Source organism: Pantherophis guttatus, chromosome 1 (genome assembly GCF_059756535.1).
Source record: "Pantherophis guttatus breed Tessera chromosome 1, ASM5975653v1, whole genome shotgun sequence".
Classification (NCBI taxonomy): domain Eukaryota; kingdom Metazoa; phylum Chordata; class Lepidosauria; order Squamata; family Colubridae; genus Pantherophis; species Pantherophis guttatus.
Window position 1 is genome coordinate 330,204,044 of NC_142063.1, and position 16,953 is coordinate 330,220,996.

At 41.4% G+C, this 16,953-nt stretch overlaps 1 protein-coding gene across 16 annotated transcripts in view; it reads left to right on the forward strand.

The window, feature by feature from the left end:
- Positions 1 to 16,953, forward strand: part of COL26A1 (collagen type XXVI alpha 1 chain) — a 213,325-nt gene that overhangs the window by 152,237 nt on the left and 44,135 nt on the right. For all 16 annotated transcript variants that reach the window (XM_087889179.1, XM_087889181.1, XM_034420886.3 and 13 more), the window contains exons 4-6: positions 7,581 to 7,642; positions 11,555 to 11,708; positions 13,897 to 13,986. In XM_087889179.1, the coding sequence (XP_087745305.1) occupies positions 7,581 to 7,642; positions 11,555 to 11,708; positions 13,897 to 13,986 (306 nt within the window). The remainder of the gene's footprint in view (positions 1 to 7,580; positions 7,643 to 11,554; positions 11,709 to 13,896; positions 13,987 to 16,953) is intronic.

Sequence of the window (16,953 nt, forward strand, 5' to 3'; positions counted from 1 at the left end):
CATGTTTCCAGTGTTTTTCTCCAGGCTTAGAACTGAACTAGATGGATATTTCTTCCAACACATGGTTGTTAAGCAAATCTGGCTTTCCCCCCTTGACTTAGCTTGTCCCAAACCAGTTGGAAAGGTCACAAATAATTATCACATGGCCCTGGGGTGCTTCAACTATTATAAATACAAGCCAAGCATCTGAATTTTGAATATATGATCATGGGGATGCTACAATGATTGTAAGATGGTCATAAAGTCACTTTTTAAAGCACCATTGTAATTCTGAATGGTTGCTAAATGTATCATCATAAGCAGTGGTGAAATCCAATTTTTTTTACTACCGGTTCTGTGGGCGTGGCTTGGTGGGTGTGGCGGGGAAGGATATTGCAAAATCTCCATTCCCACCCCACTCCAGAGGAAGGATACTGCAAAATCCCCATTCCCTCCCCACTCCTGGGGGAAGGATATTGCAAAATCTCCATTCCCACCCCACTCTGGGGCCAGCCAGAGGTGGTATTTGCCGGTTCTCTGAACTACTCAAAATTTCCGCTACCGGTTCTCCAGAACCTGTCAGAACCTCCTGGATTTCACCCCCTGATCATTAGTCAAGGACTATCTGTACAATGCAGCTCAGCAAGCCTCTTTTCGCATAAAAGAAAATCTGATTCTGTAATCTGACTCCTTGTGTCATGCATTCTGTCTTTTCTCGGCTAACAATTACTAAGGTTTAAAAACACCTTAGGTTGAAAGCACTCATCATCGTCACGTTGTGTCCCTGCTTAGAACTGAAAATAGATTTCAGGATCCCAGCAGGAGGTGATCAGAGAGTCTAGAAGCTTCCAGGGAAGTAAAATGTTGTTTAGGAAAAGGTATACCTCAGTGAACATCTGTAGATTTGTTCTAGGGGAAAAACTTGGGAGTCATAGAAGCGGCACATCTGCTACGCAGATGAGCTGCCCAAAACCACAGAGGGGTTTTGTGAAGGAAGCAATGGCACATCTGGGGATAAAAGGGCTCAGGCCTAGATGTCTTATCTTTTGCCACCCTGGCAAAAACCAGCAGGCTCAGTAGAAACCCAATGCCGGCTTGCAGTAGAAACCTGAGTAATTTGCTCCAGAGTAGAACCTCTTGACGAGGACAAGACGTTGTTTTAGCAAAACCGGAGGTGCAAAGCCAGGTCTCTGGAGATGAATTTGGGGGCTGCTGAGAAGAGATTTATCTTCCTCTCTCTCTCTCAAAGTGGGATGCTTTTAACTGCTTTCCTGCAAATTGGGGGTGGGGGTGGGGTACTTGTAGAAATGGCAGTGGTTGTCATCATTGATAATGGATGCCTGGGCAGAAAGGAATCGGAAGTTGTAGGCCCTGTAATTTCTGGATGAACTTCCTTAGTTTCTGGTGTCCGAGGCTTCCTATTGAGGCATCAGGAGATGGCAAAAGGAAATGGGAACTTTCTCCAAGACTCAGCTGGGGAGTTTTCCGTTCTAAAAGATGGTCCACACAAGGACAAAGCAGCTGAAAAGAGAAGGCCAGATTGCTGTCTGGGGAAACCTTATTTGAATACAGGCCAACATTTTAAAAAAGAACTCCCAAGTAGAAAACCAGCAGAGTAGGCAAAAGGTGGATTAAATCTTTTCTTGAATTGCTTGTTTTTCTACTGGTGAGAGGCCATGTTTTTATATCATTCGGTCAGGGAGCTTCAGGGGTGAAATGCTCCCAGTTCGGACCGATTCGATCGAACTGGTAGCAATGGCGGCTGGTGGTTCGGAGAACCAGTAGCGATTGTGGCATGAGGCTCCGCCCACCCACTCAGTTGTTGTTACTTCGTGGTTTTAACCAGGAAATAACCTGTTTTTTACCCTCTGCACATGCGCAGAAAAGTTTGCGCATGCACAGAGGATCTGTGCGTGCACCTGACGCGCACCATGTGCACTTCTGAACCGGTTGGGAAGGTAAGTAGATTTCACCCCTGGGGAGCTTATTAGATAGGCTTCAAATGAGTTGGAAGGGTCCTTGGAGGTCTTCTAGTCCAACGCCCTGCCCATGCAGGAGACCCTAAACCAGGGGTGGGCAATTGTGGCTCTTTTACAACCTGTGGACTTCAACTCTCAGAATTCCTGAGACAGCTGTCTCAGGAATTCTGGGAGTTGAAGTCCACAGGTTGTAAAAGAGTCACAATTGCCCACCCCTGCCATAAACCATTCTGGATGTGGCTGTCCGGTCTCTTCGTAAAAACCTCTAGTGTTGGAGCACCCACAACTTCTGAAGGCAAAGTGTTCCACTGATTGTTTTCACTGTCAGGAAATTCCTCCTTAGTTGTAGGTTGGATCTCTTTGATAAGTTTCCATCTGTTACTTCTTGCCTTGCCTCAGGTGCTTTGGAGAATAGGTTGACCTCCCCCCCGCCCGCCTCAGATATTGGAATTATTATTATTTCACTCCTTGTCCTTCTCTTCGTTAGACTAGACATATCCAATTCCTGCAACTGTTTATTGTATATTTTATCATATGTTTATTATTGAACCAAAATAAGCCAGCTTCTAATCAGATTTAAGTCAGGATTTGACTTAATCCTAGATTATTAGCCACCATCTGGAATGTTCTGAACTTGAGGAATCAACATCTTTTATTGGTGTAAACCTGCAAATAATGAAACAATAAGATTAAAAATCCTGTACAAGGATTGTAAAGTTATTTTATGTATAGTTGCTGTTAGTTCTCCACCTTCCCTTTCTTTTCTGTATGGAAGATCTCTGATTTATATATGATACTCTGGAGGATCATTTTCACAATATTTATCCAAATCTATGAAAAGACTTAGAAGCTGCTGCTCTCTAACATTAACCCTAAACTAGATTAATACCAACTTTAGTTGGGGTAGTAGGAGTATTTGATAGTTTCTATTTTTGAACCTTACTGTAAATTATGAACTGAGAAAATGGATTAATTCAGGAACTGGATTATGAATGTGAACAGACTCAATGTTTAATAGAGGGGTGGGACTGGTGGCCCCTTCATGTGGAGAGGCCAGCCCACAATGCTCTAGCTCAGGGGTGTCAAACTCAAAGCCTGGGGGCCGGACCTGTGGGGTGCTTAGATCCGGCCCGCAGGGCCACCCTAGAAACAGCAAAGGACTGGCTTCCTGCCGCCCTCTGCCAGTGAAAACGGAGCTTTGTTTTCAGTGGCAGAAGGTGGCAGGAGGCTGTCATGGCGGAAAATGGAGCTCGGGAGCCTGTTTTCGCTGGCAGAGGAATTGGGCCACCACAGACACCCCCAACATGAGTGATGCTAAGATAGCCACGCCCACCCTGGCCACGCCCACCCTGGCCCCTGAGATCAAACACAACCCTGATGCGGCCCTAATTGAAATCAAGTTTGACTCCCCTGCTCTAGCTCTTCGCCATCTGTTTTCTTTCAAACATGAGCCATTTTCTGAGTTTCTAATAAATGGCCATTTCCTGAATTCAGCGGTATGTCAGTATGGGTTTGTCCCTATTAAAACATTCATTTGTATCAAAGGGAGCTGCAGTATTTTATGTAAAACATTTTATGAGCTTGTCATGTGCAAAAGAAAAAAAAATGAATATCCTACCTTCTTCTTAAAAGCTTTATTTTCTTGAAAACCTCCAGCAACGGAGCATCCACAAGTCCAGGGGGCAAAGTATTCCATTGCTTAGTAGTTCTTACTGTCAAATAAGTGAGCTATTTTGCAGTGGGCATTTACTTATTGGGATCTTGTATTGTGAGTTAACACTAAACACATTAGGGACATTTCTTTCCATAGTAAATTGATTCAAATTCATTCATACTGTCAACCCTGAAGCGAACCTGACTGAGGCCATCTTTGAGGCTTCAGGGTTGCCACAAGGAGAAAGAGGGGACAGGGAGGGGGAAAAAAAGATAGCTGGGGTTTTGTAATCAAAACAAAAAGTTTTCCTGTGGGAACCAAGGACATTCCAACAGGTGGCCGAGGAGAGGAGGAGTGGAGTAACCAAGCAACCGGCCAGCACCTCGATTGGACAATATGACTGATGACTTGGTGGGAAAGGGGAAACTTCTACTTTTATTTAGGTGAAAACTGAGGAAACTTTCAGAGTCGGTTTTTACCAGTTGTGCCAATATGATATATCCAATAAATTGATCTTTGAGGAATCTATCTGCCTCGGAGTTCTGTTTTCTATGTGTGCATTGTTTGGAACATTGACTCATTCATTCATTCATTCATTCATTCATTCATTCATTCATTCATTCATTCATTCATTCATCTTTCAACAAGTAAGTCTGGTGGTTGGTGTGTGTAACGAGTCCTTTCCATTGTAAACTATTTTACTGCTGTTAAAATAACATTCTAATGAGACAAGATCCATCTGTCCCTCACCTTTCCTTTTCCTTTCCCCCCTTCCTTTTCCTAGTTTCCTTCCAAGATGTTGCTTTGTCAGTACTGCCACCTAGTGTCTTATTTTAGTTTATAGATTTTAAAATTTATTTTACATATTGGTTGTTATTACCTTGGGACAAAAGCTGATTAAGATGCATTGAAAAATTATGTATCAGGTTCAGCAACTTTTTTCCAACAGCAGGCAGCCCAGACCACAAACAGGGCATCAATTCCTATGGCTTTTTATTGGTTTTCAAGTTTGTAGCAACTGGTACTTAGGAAAAAAAAACTGTTTATGCAGCTGGAAGTACTGTGCCTAATAGGAAATGGTGGCTTCTTATCAGCAGTTTTGGAATCTAAATGGATCTACTACAAATGCAAGATGAGTCAGCTCATGCTTAAAAATGCTTGCAAAAGAGTGAAAAAGATAATGTATATAGTACGGAGACTACCCCAGTAGAGATTTTGCAAGCTCTTTCTTTAATTTCTTCCAGTCTGAAAAGTTCAGGTAGGTCTCTCAGTAATTTCATAGACAAATTAAAGGAAGGCAGGATTTGACTCCAATGGGATTTGATGGCCCCAGATAGTGAGATGTAAAAACGCGAGAACCAATTGATATAGCCGTTACGGTGCTGAATTAGAAAGTGAGACATTGTGAGTTTTAGTCTCCCTTAGGCATAAGTTTATTTGTCAAGCATATTATATAAGATAACAGGTAAAAGTATAAACATAATTTGAATACATGAAAAGAGTAAGTAAAAAGGAGCACGCTCCTTACAGACCTCTTAGGAATGGGGTGAGGTCAACAGGAGACAGCTTAAGGTTAAAGTTTTTGGGGTTTGGGGAAGAAACTACAGAGTCAGGTAGTGCATTCCAGGCATTGACCACTCTGTTACTGAAGTCATATTTTCTGCATTCGAGTTTGGAACCGTTTACCTTGAGTTTGTATCTATTATTTGCTTGTGTATTGTTGTGGTTGAAGCTGAAGTAGTCATTGACAGGAAGGACATTGTGGCAGATAATTTTATGACCTATGTGATTTGGGACCAATGACACTATGTCAATCCAAGCCACCTCGCAGGATTGTTGTTATGAGAAAAATGGAGCATTAGGAGCCATGGTGGTGCAGTATTGGTTAGAATGCACTATCGCAAGCTAACTCTGCCCATTGTCAGGAGTTCGATTTTGAACGGCTCAAGGTTGACTCAGCATTCCATTCTTCTGAGGTCAGTAAAATTAGGGCCCAAATTGTTGGTGGCCATATGCTGACGTTTGTAAACCTCTCAGACAGTGCTGTCAAGCACTGTGATGTGGTATATGCATCTAAGTGCTGTTGCTATTATATTTGCTGCCTTGAATTGTACAAAATAAGGTCAGGATATATATCTAATAAATAAATGTGTATTTCACAACAATTGTGTAAAAAGGTTATGGGCCTTTCAAGTTCAGAAAGACTTGACATCTAAAACAGAACACAATTTATGTCATAGTAGCTGAAGCTGTACATATACTGTAGATGTGGCACTACCAAGCAAAGAGTAGCTTAAAAGCAAGCGGAAAGGATTGTAAATATTGGTACTGAATACTTAGATGACAGAGTAAACTGGAAAGATTTTCTCCATAGTTTTTGGAACATTAGGAGCTTTGACAGTAGAATTCTCAAAAGAGCTCAAAAATCATATTCATCCTCAAAACATTTAGCTTAAATAAAACATAGTTTTGTTTGGAATTGCTTCTCAAAGCAAACACAATATGAGAAGAGAACAGAGACACATCTCAGAGTTGGGACATCTCAGAGATGGGACACATTACTTGGTTTCTCCTTAAGGAACCGTGGTAGCACAGTGGTTAGAATGCATATTGCAGGCTGACTCTGCCCACTGCCAGAAGTTCGATCCTGATGGGCTCAAGATTGACTCAGACTTCCATCCTTCGGAGGTCAGTAAAATGAGGACCCGGGTCGTTGGAGACAAAATGCTGACTCCGTAAACTGCTAAGAGAGGGCTGTAAAGCAGTATGAAGCAGTAAATAAGTCTTAAGTGCTATTGCTATTGTTTCACAAAAGAAAATACACCTCCTATAGCCAGTGCTAGTTAATGGGTTGGACAGGGTTCCAGAAAATGTGTTCTGAATGCTTTGTTCTATTGTTGACATTGGACCATCTGATGACTGGGTTCCAGGTGATGCTGTTTTTCCCCTCTATTACAGGAAATCCTTGACTTAAGATTGTAAAGTGACCCTGGCAATTACATTTGTAATTTGTGATGATTTTAAGCAAACCTATTGATTGCTATGGGCAGTTTTTGCTGAAAACTGGAAGTAAATGTTGATTTCCAGCAGTTTTTTTAAAAAATGTATTGCTGTTTTATTGCATTGTAAACTGCCCAGAATTGCCTCAGATTGCAAGATGGGAAGTGTATACATTTAAATAAATGGGTAAATTGCAGTCCTATGACCTTGTAAACATTGTAAATGCAGGCCAGTATGCAGTGGTGAGATCATGGGGCGGGTGGGGGTGGGGTGGCCGTCCGAACTTCAGAATCAGGTTGTAAGTTTTGAGGGCTTTGTTGTAACTTGACAATTGCTAAATCACTGGTTGAGGACCATCTGTAGTTCCATCCAATGATCTTCACAGAGGAGGCGGAATATGTGTTCAGAACTCCCAAGCCTCCATGCAATTCCGTTGCAGATTTGTAAGGAAATTTGCTTTTCCCCATCCCTTACTTAGGATGGGGATAAGCAACCGAAGACTTCTGAACAACAAGTTACTAGAATCCTTATTCATTGGCCTTTTTTTGTTTGGTGCTAAATGGGAACCGTAGTCCAAATCATCTACCACCCTGTTGTCTAATCCTTGTTCTCCAGCAAGTAAATTGGGTTAAAACATTTCTCATTGTTTTATCATTATTGTTTCCAGGCCACCTTGATTTATAGACCCCTCTTTAAATGTTACAAGGATCATCCATCTGCTTCTTTTATGAAACTAATCATCTATTTATTTGCATTCAACATAGGAATGTGTACTGTTTTTGAAATGTTATTGTGTTAATAAATCATTACAATTTCCCCCCAGGGATTTTTTTTTTAAAAAAAATTGAAAAGCTAAGCACAAACAGTACATTGCAGTAATTAAAATAAAATTAAAACATGATCAATATGAATTACTCATTTATTTTAACCATATGTTGTAACAGACTCAATGTTTTTCTTTCTTCTAGAATGTATGAATTGCACAAAGCTCACAGATATGACTGAAAGGCTGAATATCTTGGAAGCCAAAGTAAGTAAATTATTCGGGAAACCATTTGGATGGCTGAGAATTCTCCTTGCCTTTGGCCTTCATCTACCTGACTTCATTGATCTCAGCTGTTCTAAAATATCCCATCCCATATTTCTGGAGCATCTCCCAGAGCCTCATTTGAAAGACTTCAATCATTCTCCTTTAATGTATGAGTAGAAAAAATGCTCAGAATCATAGAATTGGACAAGATTTCAGAAGGCATCTAGTTCAGTCCACTGCTTAATGTAGGATCTGAGAAAACATTTTAAACAAATGGCTATCCAGTATCTATCTCAGGGGTGTCAAACTCAATTTCATTGAGGGCTGCATCAGAGTTGTGTTTGACCTCGGGGGGCTGGGGGGGTTGAAATGGCCAGGCTGGGCATGGCCAGCTCAATGTCACTCATGTCGGGGGCCCTTGTGGTGGCCTGAGCACCTGCGGCCCTCCCGAGCTCTGTTTTCGCTACCAAAGGGTTGCAGGAGGCCGTTGCAGCCAAAAATGGAGCTCAGGAGTGCTGCAAGCTCCATTTTTGCTGGCAGAGGCACTGCAGGCCAGTCCTTCACTGTTTCCAGGGCAGCCCTGTGGGCCAGATTTAAGCACCCTGTGGGCCGGAACCGGCCCCTGGGCCTTGAGTTTGATACCCCTGGTCTATCTGAAAATAACCACTAAGCAAAAGGAATAGGCCACTTTATCATTGAAGGTGTGAATTGAATGGCATTGATTCTTTAATGCCTCTTGGCCTACTGATATCAAATAGGCAGTGGGATATAGATAGCATTAAGGATTGATTGCCCACTTTTTATCTGTCAGGTTCCTAATTTATGGACACTTCCTTCTGCTTTTTCCCCCCAAAATACAGATGCAAGAACATATGTTCATTGATTCTTCTCCTAGTAAATTATAGTTAGCTAGGTGCTTGTTGTTGTTAGTTGCGAAGTCGTGTCCGACCCATCGCGACCCCATGGGCAACATTCCTCCAGGCCTTCCTGTCCTCTACCATCCTCTGGAGTCCATTTAAGCTGCTTCAGTGACTCCATCCAGCCACCTCGTTCTCTGTCGTCCCCTTCTTCTTTTGCCCTCAATCTTTCCCAGCATTAGGCTCTTCTCCAGTGAGTCCTTCCTTCTCATTAGTATTTGAGTTTCATCTTCAGGATCTGGCCTTCTAAAGAGCAGTCAGGGTTGATCTCCTCTAGGACTGACTGGTTTGATCGCCTTGAAGTCCAAGGGACTTGCAGGAGTCTTCTCCAGCACCATAGTTCAAAGGCCTCAATTCTATTCCCATAACCTACTTCCTGTTATAGTTATATCCTGCTTGACTAATAATAGTTCAAGTTAGAGTTCTCTCAAGAATGTTCACACATGCTCATAGAATATTTTAAATCTCCAACATTCATGAATCAATCTCTTATCATCAAGAAATTTCCTCCTAATATCTCATCTGAATCTACTACCATGAAGTTTCAACCCATCAGTACTGGTCTTGTATGATGCTGGCTTCCTTTCTTAAAATTGTAACACTGCATGTTATCAAGATTACTGTGGGCTGGGCAGAAGAAACCACTATTTATTTGTACCACAAGCTACGGACCTTTTTCACAGATGGGGAGATGAATGTATATTAGCCCTAGATATTGATGGAGGTGGGAAAAATAACATTTTTAAGGAAACTAAGAGAATCTGAAAAGTCGAGAAGCAACATTTTCTCTACATCTGCCACTAACTAAAATTCATCCAATAAAGAAATGAAAAATAGGCCTTATCTTCAAGTTGACAGGGAATTCCTGAAATCTCAGTCCTAGATTTGTGGGCATCTTGCTTAGGTATTCTTAGGAGGCATCTGGGTTCACAGTCCATTTCCATGAACTTGTTCGCTCTGAGAAATTAAGCTTCTTTCGTTATTTCTCCCTCATTATTATAGTGTCCAGACGCTCCTAGATTGATTGTCCCCACCCAAAAATGGAAGGATTTTTTAATGTTAGGTTGGTTAATGCAATTCTCAAGTTATTCTCTTTCTCATGCACAGTTCTTGTCCTCAACTCCTTAGGAGTTGTCCTCAACATTTCCTGCCTAGTATATTCCCTTTGATTCTTTATGGCACAGTAAGTAGTGTTAATAGCTTGGCTTTCCCTGCTACACTACATTTCCCATTCAACCTAGGTGCTAACTGGCTGAGGATAGGTTGATTGAGAATTTTCTTTTATATGAGAGTTCCTAGACCAATTCAGTTGAGCTGATCCTACCACATAATGTAGGCATTATCCCAAGTGAGAAGTCACCAAACGAGATAAGGCTGTTTCTGCCTTAGGCCAGGAGATTTGGTCTTTCGAAGTTCAACTTCAGGGAAGTGGAATGTAGGAAGAATATACTATGTGCATAGATTTTTTTAAGATCATTCATTTTTTTCATTAAGCTAGAAATATTCAATTCCTGCAACCGTTCTTCATGTGTTTTAGCCTCTAGCCTCTTAAACATCTTTGTTCTTCTTCTCTTCTTTTTGGTTATTGTGGATCTTTGTTTCAAGGCCACCAGCATTTGACCAAGCATGAAGCCTTGCACGTACATGGCTGCATATACTGCATAAAGTATAAAACTATATTTAAGTATTAGATTTCACAATGTATAATCTGTCCAGAACTATAAATATTTGCCAGGTTCTCTGGAGCCTAGGTATGGGGGGTTTTTTGGTCCTATCTGCCAATGTCTTTTAGCAAAATCCATGGTGGATTATGAATAGTCTGTTAGAAATCTAAGGTTTGGATCGCTCCTTGAAAACTTGCAGTTATCTGATCTGAGCTTATATCATGCATCCCAGTGGAGGGCATAGGCTATGGTGTCCTGGATGTGAGGACATAAGAGTACACAAATGCTAGTTATGATTGATTCCGTGTGTGATAGCTAAAGGACCACATAGTTTTTGCATGATCGCTATTTTTTGTAATATAATTATTTTTCTCTGCCAGGCTCCAAATTATATCTTTTCCCCATATCATTAAAAGGCTTGTGCTTATTTATTTAAAGGAAAATAGAGTTTTTGTTCCACGCATTTAATTTAAACACATTTTTTCTTAATAACTGTTAACAGCTTATATGAGATGAAATGCAGTCTTAACCACATCTAATCAGAAATAAGTCCTAGTGAATTAAATCATGCTTTCTCATAGATAAATGTGCCTACAGATTCAGACTTAATTCAATAAGGAGTCTGGAGGCTAAACCACGTGATGAATGGTTGAGGGAGCTAGATATGTCTAGCCTATAGAGGAGAAGGACTGGGGCAGTGGTGGGTTGCCCCTGGTTCGGACCGGTTCGCAAGAACCGGTAGTAAAACCGGCGGGAGGCTCTGCCCACCGAACCGGATGTCATCAGGAAGCTTCTGCACATGCACAAAAGCTTCTGCGCATGCACAGAAGCGCACATGCACAGAAGCAAACTTGGCTGAGGAATTCTGGGAGTTGAAGTTCACAAATCTTAAAGTTGCCAAGGTTGGAGACCCCTGTCCTAGTGTATGTAAGATACAATATACTGACTTTAGACTTGTGGTTTAAATGTGGTTCTAGGAAATAGACTCCCTTGCCCTCCAGATGACTTCAACAATATGTTTTCCAAAAATATTCTTCTTAGTTTTTGCAAGGCGCAGCCCATCTGTTCCAGAAGCTCTTTCTATAGGTACTAAAGAGTGTGTTCCAGGAATCCAAAGTTTTCTCAAGGACACCATCCCTTGAGCCAATGGTTCAGAATCCTATTCCAGAGAAATTCCGGCTGTTCCAGCCCTCAAGGACCAATTAGGAGCTGTTCGTGGTCCTGATTTTCATTTAAACACCATGTCCTATTCAAAAAGACTTAGTATGATTGTCTCCATGTAACTTTCATGTAGTATACAATTTGTTTTGACCATTATGTTTTCCATCCAGATCCTTTTGCTTGAGGCTGCAGAACGAGCTTCACCTTCAGACAATGATCTTCCAATGACAAGAACTACAGCCACTTGGTATGATGATGTGGTGCCTGATGCTATTCCACTGGCTAATCCAGGAACAGCCCTGAGGAAACCAATGGGACCTGTTGGTGAGCAGATTGCCTTGTGTTCTCATCCTGGGCATTTGGTTTTCATAAAAATGGGAAGTGCCATGTATTTCTTCATAGGCCAATTCTGTCTTTTTTCTGCATTGAACTTGTGGTTCATTATTTCAACCAAATAACATTAAGTCTGGACTCAGGCCAAGTAATGTAATCATTAGTTAAAGCATTATCATTTGCTATAGAAGCATCTTATTTATTTAAGAAAGTAAGTGAGGACCCAGTTGTGGGGGCAATAAGCTGACTTTGTATAAATATACAAAAGGATGAAGGCTATTGCTGAGCACATTGTAAGCCGCCCTGAGTCTTCGGAGAAGGGCGGCATATAAATCAAATTAAAAAAAAAAAAAGTAACCAGCCATTTGTAAAAAAAAAAAGGTATATCTAGACCAGTGGTGGGTTTCAATATTTTTTACTACCAGTTCTGTGGGCGTGGCTTGGTGGGCATGGCATGGCTTGGTGGGCGTGGCTTGGTGGGTGTGGCAGGGGAAGGATACTGTAAAATCTCCATCCCCACCCCCCTCCAGGGGAAGGATACTGCAAAATCCCCATTTCCTCCCAATCAGTTGGGACTCGGGAGGCAGAGAATAGATTGGGACAGGGCCAGTCAGAGATGGTATTTACCGGTTCTCCAGAACTGGTTAAAACCTGCTGAAACCTACCTCTGATCTAGACACTTTCCAAGAAAAGTGGAAATCCTGTTGGATCTCCATAAAGAGAGAATTCTTTCCCTATGCAGTTAACTCTTCAAGTAAACCGTTTCCAACATTCGCTAATCCACAATGTCTAGAGACATGGCTTTCTACAACTTCAGCCACTTTTATCAGAAAGCAGCATCACACTGATTGTGGACGTCTGCATAACATCATGAGCGTGACATCATTATGATGTCTTCATAAAAGACATGAGGCTTGTGTCATGGGAGTGTGAGGTTGCTTTTATCCAAATGACAAATGATACTCCACTTCTTTTACCAACTTCCCTTGGTTGAAATAGTAATGGATAGGTTGCAATGGTATGACCATCACTTCCCTGCCACTATTTCTCTCTCTGTGTGTCTCTCTCTTTGTCTCTCTGTCTCTGTCTCTGTCTCTGTCTCTGTCCCCCCCCCACCTCTGTCTGATACACAGAATGATAAAAGACTGAGGAAGTCTTTCTTTAAAGCTTTCCTTCCACCAGTACCAAATTCATGGTAATTTCTCATGATATATGCAATAGCTCTCTCTTTCCATCCTCTGGTAGAAGAAGATTGTCCGAGTGACAGGGAATGGGTGGAAAAGGAAAGAGAAAGGGGTAAAATTATTTGAGTGAAAAATGGTTCTCGGGGAGAAATGCTCCAGGGAAGGCAGTACAGAAAGAAAAGTGTAAAAGAGCAGGTGTTCTTTGGGAGAAAAGATTCAAGGATGATTAAGATGGCAACATGTACATTCTCCGTGCCAAACATACCCAATTTTTTCAAGCTTTTCCTTTTTTTCTCACATTATCGCTTAGACTCAAATATGCTTTGGAGCCGCTGTAATTTTGTGAGAGTGGTGTGAGAAAGAGGCTTGTCTTAGACTTGATCTGGGTCATGTTAAAAATAGTTGCAGGCAGATCTCATGCTGAATATGTAACGTGTTTGTTTTGTGACAGAAATTTCAAGGAGACCCCTGCTGCAGCTGAATTTTTGGCAGTGCTTATCAATTAAGAACACAGCTTGTGAATCAATTAGGAAGGTGTCAATTATTATTCTTGCTGCGTTATGAGCGGTTTCCTATTAATGAATATTTTATGTTAGTTAGTTAGACTGCTTAATTAGGCAAGTTGTATTCACATTCTACTTTTTTTGACTGTAATAAAGATACATACAGACACATAACTAGAGTATTTGTAAACATAGCAATAGCGCTTGGACTTATATACTGCTTCACAATGCTTTACAGCCCTCTCTAAGCAATTTACAGAGTCAGCATATTGCCCCCAACAATCTGGGTCCTCATTTTACCAACCTTGAAAGGATGGAAGGCTAAGTCAATCTTGAGCCAGTGAGGATTGAACTGCTGGCAGTCAGCAGAATTAGCCTGCAGTACTGCATTCTAACCAGTGCGCCAAAAGGAAAAATATTCCCCCAATGACCCCTATTGTTTGATACTGTAGTTTACCCTTTGAACCAAAATGTTTATGTTTCTATTTTTAGGGCTTCCAGGACCAACTGGGAGACCAGGATTGCAAGGGCCAAAGGGGGAAAAGGGAGAGATTGGTGAAAAAGGACCGACTGGACCACCAGGTGAGTGGAGTGAGGAGAGAAGCAGCTACACTTATGGGAGGACAATATGGAGCCCAAGTTGGCCGATTCCATGATGATACTTGGAGTTGGGCTACATGTTATGTGGCAATTCTACAACTTCCAGATGAACCATATTCCCATAGTCCCCATCAGTACAGTGATTTAGATTACAGGAAGGGACTTCTGGGACCTGGAACCCTGCACACTCAAACACAAATCTTCAGTCTTGATGGCTAAAATTGAGTTTTCTTCTTGGCTATTTTTCCTAATCCCAATGCTTAACTCTTTATTAAAGCAGCTTGTTTCCAAAACTTAAAAACAAGTCTCGGTAATTTATTCCATTTGAGAATGTTTGTGTGATTTGTCCTAGGTCCTCATTTTATTGATGAACATCACATGTGCCATCAAAGGCAACATTTTCTCATCAGTAGTAGTATACTTTTTTTTTTTTTTTAGAACAATTTTGCCCTTAAAATCTGTATGGCACTCAATACATACGATAGAAGTTGTGGGGGGGAGCCATTGATTGTTTTTAATATTACTTCGAATCATATTTCTAAACTATTGGGATGTAAGCAATTCTATTACATGGGAAAGATTCCCTTGGTTTTTAGACTATGATGCCTGGCCTGGGGAGGTAGAAGTTGTATCTGGAGAACACTAGGTTGTAGAACAATGGTGCCATGTAAATAAACATTCTAATTCATCAATTGACTTGTTCCCAGATATGTGACAGCATAAGCATGCCTAGAAATTGGACAGAAAACATGTCCCCAAAATTTGAGAGGTATTGTATGGCCTCTTCTTACTTGGTATATTCCAGTTGTTTACACTTCGCAGTCTAAACAACTGGAATATAGAAAGAATTCATGAGTAAACCTCGTATACAGTTTTTGCAATTCCAGAGACCAGGGCTTCTAGATCTTAGCTCATCCAGGGTTTTTATCTGAACAGTTCAGAACCAGTCATTACATTTTTTTCCCCCTAGGATGGAGTGCTTCTCTACTTCGGGCAAAGAAGGGTGAAGGGGTAGTGGGGCAGGGCAATCTCACTAAAGGTTTTTGACCATATCATCTCAGAAGCTGCAGGGAATTAGCATGAAACAAGATCACCTCGACCACCTGGAGCACTAACCAGGAGAAGTATAATGAGCTGTGAGAATAACCTTGAGGAATAAGAGCAACCAAGGCAACTGTCAGAGAGATCTGAGTCCAAACCAGAAATATAATTTGAAAAAAAGTCTCAGACTTGACCCTCCCTAAATCTTTTATAGATAAAGATAGGAAAGGGGAGGTGGTTTCAGACAGTAACCAAAGTACTGTAACCAAAGTTATAAATTAGAATTAGAATAACAGAGTTAGAAGGGACCTTGGAGGTCTTCTAGTCCAACCCCATGCCTAGGCAGAAACCCTACACCACTTCAGACAAATGGTTATCCAATCTCTTCTTAAAAACGTCCAGTGTTGGAGCATTTACAACTTCTGGAGGCAAGTTGTTCCACTGATTAATTGTTCTAACTGTCAGGAAATTTCTCCTTAGTTCTAAATTGCTTTTCGCCTTGATTAGTTTCCACCCATTGTTTCTTCTCCTGCCTTCAGGTGCTTTGGAGAATAGTTTGACTCCCTCTTCTTTCTGGCAGCCCCTGAGATATTGGAACACTGCTATCATGTCACCCGTGGTCCTTCTTTTCATTAAACTAGACATACCCAGTTCCTGCAACGGTTCTTCATATGTTTTAGCCTCCAGTCCCCTAATCATCTTTGTTGCTCTTCTTTGCACTCTTTCTAGAGTCTCCCCATCTTTTTTACATCGTGGCAACCAAAACTGAATGCAATATTCCCAGTGTGGCCTTACTAAGGCATAAAGTGGTATAGATCACCACTTTATAGATCTTTATAGATCTTCACGTGATCTTGATTCTATCCCTCTGTTTATGCAGCCCAGAACTGTGTTGGGTTTTTTGGCAGCTGCTGCACACTGCTGGCTCATATTTAAATGGTTGTCCACTAGGACTCCAAGATCCTTCTCACAGTTACTACTATATACTGAATACTAAAATTACTTTTATCACAGGGTTACAGTAATAGAATTTTGCAAATCTGAATGTGTCTTCCCTCTGTCTGTTAAATATCTTCAGCCATCTTTGAAGTCCATTCCTCCAGCATAAGTGAGGATTTTGTCTCCTTGCATGATAACATGGCACTTAGCAACCAGATGTAAATGCGAACAAGTTGCCAAGCACCCAAAATGTGGTCATGTGACTGGGTGGGTGGGGAAGAGCAACACAACTTTTTACAATGGCTGGAAGTGCTTTATGGGCTGAAAAGCTCCTCTTTCGAGACTGCAAATGATCATTAAAGACAAAGGTTGACCTTTATAGTGCTTTGTAACCTTCCATGCTGGACTGAGGATGCTTCCCCATCCAGGCCAGCCATTCAGTCTTTCTGGAGAGGATTAAGAAAACGTCCCCTTCAAATTGAAGCTCACTTGAGCAACCTATTCTCCTCAAGTTGGTATATACCGTATTTTTCAGAGTATAAGACAAACCGGAGTATAAAATGCACCTTAGTTTTTGGGGAGGAAAATAAGAAAAAAGCTGATTGGCAGGTGGATTGGCCTCCCGAAATACCCCCAATCAGCTGTTCCCAGAGGTGAATTTTAGCAACAGGTTCCTTGGTTGTGAGCTCTGCGCCTTGCTTTTTTTTTCTGCCTGTGAAACTTCTGGAACTCTATTTCTGAAAAAACTTTTTCCTGCCTCTGAAAGCCTCCGAAACAGAGCTTCAGAAAAAAAGCCTCTGAAGCTCTGTTTGGGGGCTTCTTTTCTGAAGCTTCGTTTCTGATGCTTTTTTTCAGCTTCTGAAACCTGGTTTGAGAAGCTGGGCGGGGCTACATTTGGAATATAAGACGCATCCAGATTTTCACCCTCTTTTTTGGGGAAAAACGGTGCGTCTTATACTCTGAAAAATA